The 8,083-nt window shown below is 35.0% G+C and overlaps 1 protein-coding gene across 1 annotated transcript; it reads left to right on the forward strand.

The window, feature by feature from the left end:
• Positions 1 to 4,834: 4,834 nt before the first annotated feature.
• LOC104277455 (heparan sulfate glucosamine 3-O-sulfotransferase 1-like) lies at positions 4,835 to 5,879 on the forward strand. The gene has a single exon (XM_009874456.1). It carries the CDS (start codon positions 4,950 to 4,952, stop codon positions 5,877 to 5,879), a length of 930 nt encoding a protein of 309 aa, XP_009872758.1. The 5' UTR covers positions 4,835 to 4,949.
• Positions 5,880 to 8,083: the final 2,204 nt, after the last annotated feature.

Below are 8,083 nucleotides of genomic sequence, written 5' to 3' on the forward strand. Positions count from 1 at the left end.
GAGACAAGAATTGAGCTTTGTTGTTTGTTCTGAACACCTGCCCTTGTAGTCTTCAGTAGCAAATAGGAGCATTTCTGTGCAAATAACTTGAAACAGCAAAATCCTGAGTTTGTACTTTGTTTCAGTTTATAGGGGGAAGCAAGTGGGAAGAAACTGCTGTATTCCACAAAGTACATCTTACACTGAAGCATTGAGGAATCTCTTTGCTGTTCAGTTTAGCATGTAACCCAAGTATAAGTTACCATAGGAGATGTGAGTAGGTGCTGTGAAATGGCTCTAAGCTGGAATTGAAAGGGGAATTGGAAGCACTGAGGGTTTTATTCTTGGTTGGGCTGTAAACCTCTTATATGACCTTGAGCAGATCACATTAACCCAGCCTTTCCAAAGCATTTGCACTCCTGCACTGGATCTATAGGTTGGTCAGTTGCAATTTCGTGTAAGGTGAGAATGTTGCTTTAATAGGGTGCAGACAGTTCATTAACACAAAGTGCTGAGAAATTTTCCAATGAAAAGCATTACAGGCAGCGGAAAGTATTATTAGGAATTAAAAATATTATGAATTAGTAATAATAATATAGTTAGGTTTACCCTATGATGTTGTACTTTACCCTGAAGCATGATAAATCATAAGCCGCTTAGAAGTTGTGGGTGTTTTTAAAATAGACTGCAGCAGTTAAGGGTTTATAGAAGATTTCTGCAATATTAAAATGATTTTTCAGCCAGCGTATTAGCTTCTTCAGCCTAGTCTAAGGTTCTAAAAAAGTAAAACAAACAAAAGCCTAAGGTATTATTTACTTAATTAGTCCCCTCTTCAGCATGAATTTCTTTCTGAACTTCATTTCTGCTTAATAAGTATCACATCTATTGATGTTCCTCATGTTACTAAGCAACACCAACACTACAAAATAATAGGAAAAAAGCCCATAAAATAAGGCACTATAATTCTGGTCATGTATCATGAGGTTAATTTCTTAGGATTACTCTGAGATTCAAAGTGTGTGGAGTGCAGCAATCTAAAATAAATGTTTTCATTATAAAAAGAAGTTCATATCTTCTAAAAATGTGCATTTAATTGCATAAAGGCAGAAAAGCAACACAAAAATTATTCAAATAACATTCCAATTATATTTGATAAATCATCTTTAAAACCTTTACATTTATGTAGCAATTATAACCTAACCACAGGATCTAACATCTTAGAGCTTCATCAAAATCAATCAAATATCTTAGGCTGAAGCTGGAATGCTCTTCTGATGGAATTGCTCCCAAAGGCAATTTTGATCTGTTTAGGCACCAGTTTTACAGCACATTCTGAATTAGATTATTTCTGGTAGTGTTTCCTGGGTAAAGTTTTGTGCTAGCAATGACTTTAAGAAATTTCCACTGTATAAAACAACTAATGAATTGCAAACTGATAAGTAAAGTGTTTTCAAAAATACAGCTAATACTTTGGTGCATAGAAAATGCAGGATATCTTCTGCTACTTGCTTTGTAAGTGTGTTTTATAGAAAACTATTGATTTCAGGTGGTAATTAAATAGACTCTCAATCTTGTCACTTGTGAACCTAAGAATATTTTAGAAGACCAATCTTTCCTTAGTTCTAAGGATGAATTTCTCATTCATCTTCCAGGCTTCTTTGAATGACAGTATTTGCATCTGATTCTTAGTGCAGGAAACCAGATAACTATCAGTTAATTAGCAATAAAGCAATGTTAGTGTTTTGGGGTTTTTAAATAAAAAATTTTTTTAAAAAGGTGAATTTGAGCATTTTCTCACCTGTCATCAGATCTAGGAAAAAGGCACCTCCCTCTATACTACTGCAGAGTCCTCAGTCTCAAATACTTTTGTATGTGGTTTTAGTTTATTTCAGAGAAATTCCTTTCTTCTCTCCCCTTCTGTTTTCTCTGTTTAAGCTGTTAACCTAGTTAGTCTCAAGAATACTTCTCAAAAACTCTAAAAATATATTTTTTTCTAGTCAAATAAAGTTGCCTAAAATATCTGTCAAGAATCAGTTCAATAAACTGTTTCAGAAAGGGATAGTTCCAAAATTTAAATTTAAATTAGGTAATGAACTATGTATCTCCACCTTGGCATTTACAAGGCATTCCTTACTTGGCAGACGTTCAGGCTTGTATTGCCTTAGTTTCAAAGTGCTTGTAATCTCATGGGTACATGTGTATACATATTATAATGTATAACGTGGTCTGTGTGTATCAGCACAAAAAAGGTAAATTGAAAAAAAAAAGTGTTTACAAAAATGATTTCTCAATCTTCCTGAAAGAATTGTAATTTAAAAATGAAGATAAATAGAATGTAAATTAACACCAGAGGATCAGACCAGGTTAAAAGAAAGATTAACCGCTCCCTTGCCCAGCATCCCTCCCTACCTCCTGCTCCCAAATCCCAGCCTGCTAGCATCACAGGTCTGCTATATATTCCTACTTCAAAGAAAAGAGGAAGCATTTTCAAAACCATCTTATGCATAGCCCTGTCCTTACTCAGAATGGACTGTTTACAAACCTTGGGAATTGCCAGAAAAATTGCCTTGAAATTATTAAAGCAGAGTCACTGCCTACAAACATGCTTAACATTTGAAGGTCAGTATTTCAGGAATCATCACGTATGTGATGCCTCAAATTGGGTGGTCACTGTTGCACATTGTGTGGAGCTTTTTCAAAACCAACATTAGCTTCCATTGTAGCAGAATGCATTTTGATTCCTTGGCAGCACTAAATAGCATATTTACCATTTTCCAAACTTGCCATCCAAAATAGAGGTCATTCAGAAAAATAGGACTACAGGTGATTTTGGTATATACAGATCTGTTCTTCCGTCCTGTAATGGCCATAGAAATGCTTGCATTCCCTGCTCCTGAGAACGTTAAATAGAACTTCCATGTGAAGTTCTTAGTAATAAACTCATGACCTATAAAATGACACTTCCTTTCAGGTTTGTAAAGGAGAACAGTATTTTCTTCAGCCTCTGATTACAAAGCCAATTTGTACTTGGAATTTTCCAATATTTAATAAGCATATGCTCGCAGACTTGCCCTGGTTGAAGCTGTGCTCTTTTTTGAAGAAGCAGTTGCCCTTTAGGTCTTGCTTGGACATAACAGGGAATGCTCTCCACAGATTTACTCACTAAAGATCATAGTTTATTTTTTTTAATGGCAATTTTAGGGTTAATATTTGCTCTCTACCTATAAGTTTATAGAGCTCATTCAGGCTAACAAGAGGGATTCCCTAGATACTGAAGAAGCTAGAGAACGTTTTAATAAGATTTACAAAATAAATTTAATTAATCTACTACATTGCCTAGAATATTATTAATGAAAATGTTCTTATGTTAAATGTTTAAGTTTGCAACGTAAGCCTCAAAGTAAACAATTTCTCAATAGAAATACTGAGTAGTCCTCAGAGCCATGACAAATGGGAATTGGCTGTGTTTTCTAAGGTCATTTCTTAGAGGCAAAGTACTGTGACCAATATATTCAGAAAAAAAAGACACTAACAGTGGAACTGAAGAAGGAGCTAAAGTTGTAATATTTCTGAGACTACTTTAAAATATGAGCCATCATTCAAATAGATTCCAAAAAGTTATTTTTTTTAAGTTACTGCTACTTCATTGTATGGAACAGCTTGTTTCTACACTCTACACTGAAAACAACACAAGTTAAGGATATAGATCAATCCTATGAATCTTAAAATATTGTAATTGCTCAGAAATGGGATGAAGTCCAAGAATCCTCTCAGTGAGGATTTGCCCTGTAAGTTCTCCAGGCAAAGAAACTGGCAATCCAAGCATAGTGGTTCCAGTGCAGGTGTTGCATTGATCTGTATTTTTTATCACTGCTATTGTGATGGCAGATGTTAGCAAGCTGTTTCAAATAATATAAAAAAGATTTACCCAAGAGATTTCAAATATTAGCAACACAGCTATAATGACATTTTCTTCACTTACATCTGCATGTGCACATACCTGCAAGCCTAAAGCTTTTTTCAACTTTTTAAGAGATTTAACATTCACCACTTCCTTAAAATGATCATACGCCATGTAGACTAAGAAAAAGAAGATATTGAGCTCCAACTAGATTTGCTTCCCTGCAAAAGTTTTTTTGGTGCCCAGAATGCATCTAGATATACAGAGCTTTGGAGCAACTGTAGAATATTCTCTGAAGATTTGATTTTTCCCAAGATTTTACCAACACTTAAATGAATACACTACTCCTGGATAGCTGCAAAGAGTCCATCCTGTTTCATTTATTTTTTCCACACTGATCCAACTGTTGCTTTGCATACTATTGGTTTTCTGCGCTAAAGGGCTCTATTTCCAAAATTCTGCCTATATTCATGCTTTCTTTACATAAACAGAACTTCTTTTGTATGTCCATAGCTCACTGTGCAATTGCACAACCATCCAGTGCTATTTTGATTAGGATATACTATTCTAGGAGGGAGTTTGGGGAAAGGCATTGACATTCAAAGATATATTAATATCATAATGGGAATGGTATATATGGCAAGAGTAGTGTATGGTATATATGGAAGAGAGCTAGGGAAATCAAAGCAAGCAAGTAACAGGAGTTTAAAATCAGGTAAATAATACTAATATTATGCTTAGAGGAAATAAAAGCTGATAAATGTATTAGTCACCTACGATAAAGGAAAAAAAAAACCCACAGATTTTTTTCTGTTCTTCTGAAATAAAGCCAGGAAAAAGAAATAACTTCAGTGTAAGTTTTCTGTTATGATCACAGATTAGATTTGTGAGTTGAATTTCCAACTGTTGATGGGTTTCAAAATACTGATTTTTCTTGTTTTATCTTGTAGATGCTTCAGAAACTTGCTGTGTGTTTACCACGGGCTCTGCCAAACAACTCGAGGGGGGACTTGCCTATTCTTTTATTAGTCAAGCGTAACATTATCTTGAACTAATTATTCCTCTCCACATGGCCTTCGTACTAGTGTCAGCTTATCTTCTGCTGACTCATGCTCAGGGTGCTCCTGCTGAGAATGGGGCGCTGTTGGAATCACTGAAGTCACAAGTAGGATTATTCAGCAATAAAAGTGAACACTATTCAGCACAGGTGAGACCTCCTGGCACAAGCCGACAAATACCTCAGACAATCATCATAGGAGTTCGTAAAGGAGGGACAAGGGCTTTGCTGGAAATGTTGGATATTCACCCTAATATTGTGGTAGCAGCTACCGAAGTCCATTTCTTTGACTGGGATGAAAATTACATGAAAGGAATAGACTGGTATAGAAGTCTGATGCCATTTTCTTATGGAAATCAAATTACAATTGAGAAAACACCAGGCTATTTTACATCACCACAGGCTCCAGAAAGAATTCATGACATGAATAGTTCCATTAAACTGCTGCTCATTCTGAGAGATCCTACTGAGAGAGTTATATCTGACTATACCCAAGTATATTACAACAGAGTAGAAAGCCACAAGCCTGTTCAGCTTTTTGAAGATATTGTTATTAAGAACGGAGCACTTAATACCAAATACAAAGCCATTCAGAGAAGTCTATATGATGTTCATATGGAAAATTGGCTTAAGCATTTCAGTTTGGATCAGATTCACATAGTGGATGGCAATACTTTAATCAAGGACCCACTTCCTGAATTACAAAAAGTTGAAAGATTTCTAAATCTTCCTTCACGAATTATGTCTTCTAATTTTTATTTTAACCAAACTAAGGGATTCTACTGCATTAGAAGTGATGGAAGGGAGAGATGTTTACACGAATCCAAAGGGCGTCCCCATCCTCTTGTCAACAACACTGTTCTAGAGCAGCTGTATTCGTACTTCAGGGAGCACAATGCAAAATTTTACAGAATGGTGAATCACTCCTTTGACTGGCATTAATGCGTTTAGAATCAATGTTTCTTAAAAAGGGCCTAAAACAAATTCTTTCAAACATATCTTTCTAAACTCTAGAGATTCGTATTATGAGAACTTCATATACTGGCTATATGCTTCATTGGAATAACACATTTGTTAACTCACTGAAATGGTACCCTTTATGTTGTGAAAAATATGTTTCACGTACTTGTATGATTACCATGAGTCATATTATGATCTTTCTCTCATCATGCAAATGCATTAACTTCAGCAGACTTATTTCAGATATATATCTGTTACAAGAGTTGTGCTGTTTTGGAAAAATGACTGCTTCTAACAGTGTGAAAAATGTAAATATTTGAAATGGTATTATTCTAACTGTTCTGTATTTTTTGTTAGTATTTTTTGTATCACGCACAATGACAGTGGCATTGATTTCTAGAATTTTTCATACATTAAGTTAAATTGTATGTTAAAACAGGGGTATACGTAGTGGCTCCAATAAATACTTCATTCTCTGTTAATATGTCAAAGTTCTTAATTGATTAATAATAAAAGGAATCTGTTTCACCTATGATTTTGAATAGGTAAACTAGAAGCTCTCTATCTTTATATCATTAGTATTAAACCACACTCTTGCTATTTTGGGTTTGCACAAAAAATTCTCCAAACAAAATATGAACTGTTTGATAAGCTGTAAGTGAATGTAAAGAAATGAAAATATCCCAGGCAACCTCAGTTTACACTATTATTCCATACACTAATAAAAAAATCATGCAAAAAATATTAGTGTCAGCAACTGTGCAAATACTTGATTACATAAATTATGTCACTTTGCTCTTGAATGGAGAAACTCTTCATTAGTACTACTTTACTAATCATGTTCGTATTCTGTCACTAGTTACTCTATTGCTCTCCTGACTTTAGTATACATATCTCCATTCACACCTTGATTCTTGTTAAAAAAAATTATCTGCTTGGACTCCAAAGCATGGAGTATTTTTATTTTGTCATTTCTAATCCAGATCATGGGATGTTCTCAGAGTTAAAATAACATTTTGTTATAACGTATATATCAGACACAGTGTTCAACATCCATCTATACCCTATATATAGGAATTTTTTTTATATATTTTTGTTTGCTTGTTTTACAGTATTGTGCTGGTCTGTTCTCCCTTCTTATTAAAACATTTTATTATATATCAATACCAAAGAAGAAAACCAACTTGAAATGTTAAATATGGTGCCAGATGGAACTACACATGCAGACGTGCTTGTTTGAAATTGTACCAATCTAGAAACTGTTGCACCCCCTACCAGAAGCATTCTTTCGCTGCACTTCAAGCTTCTCAGGACACTGGTGAGCTGTAGTTGTGCCCACTCTGAGCATCACAGCATCAATCTCCACCTAATCCTGGTGAGGATCCTGAACCTGTGCCCTGTATAAGCCACTGCGCAGCCTACAGGTGTGTATGTTCCTAACGTGGGATTCAGTCTTCCACTTCACAGGCTAAAAGGTACGTATTGCAGCACTACTTTTTAGGGTTCTAACACTTAATGAGGGGGGCTACTTACACATAAGGCAGGTAGCTGTATTCCAGTGAGGCTGGAGAGAAACAAACCCAGACAGATTATGTGGAAATAGCCTTCAATAAATGTAAAATGTTAAAAGTGAAACTTATTCTTTATTTCTTCTGCTACTTGTATGCATATATATGAGAGAAAATTATATTTATTTGTTATTAGCATATAGTTAACCTTTGAAATTATCTTTCTGAAGCATGACTATCTGCTCTGGTTTCTATAGATGGCCCAAACTGTTATTTAGTTCTTCCACCTTTTCTGAGACTGTGGCTTCTTAATCATAAATATTGATCAGATCTCAGCACTACTTAGAAGTACAAGGTTGATCTGAATCAAGTGTGGAAATAGGAATGCATTTCTTTCAAATTAGCCAGAGAAATGGATGCTTATGTTTGTCTTATACCATCTTCAGAAGGACACTGGATAGACAAATTGCAGTAATTACAGTTGTGTATTCTAACAATACCGTTGTCATTTGTCAAGTAAAAAGTTAACTTGGAAGAATTCTGAAGCCTGAATGCAAAGGGTGATTTTATATTGGACCAATACTTTTATTTTGTGGGCACACTTATCTGGTAACAGAAGCTCCAAATCCAGATTCTCCGTAAGTTTTTAACAGAGCCTCTTCTTTCTGAACAATGCAA

This window comes from Apaloderma vittatum, unplaced genomic scaffold, assembly GCF_000703405.1.
Source record: "Apaloderma vittatum isolate BGI_N311 unplaced genomic scaffold, ASM70340v1 scaffold890, whole genome shotgun sequence".
NCBI classification, from domain to species: Eukaryota; Metazoa; Chordata; class Aves; order Trogoniformes; family Trogonidae; genus Apaloderma; species Apaloderma vittatum.

Excerpts from the sequence above, each read along its gene's own strand:
- LOC104277455 (XM_009874456.1), top strand. The coding sequence starts at position 4,950 with ATGGCCTTCGTACTAGTGTCAGCTTATCTTCTGCTGACTCATGCTCAG.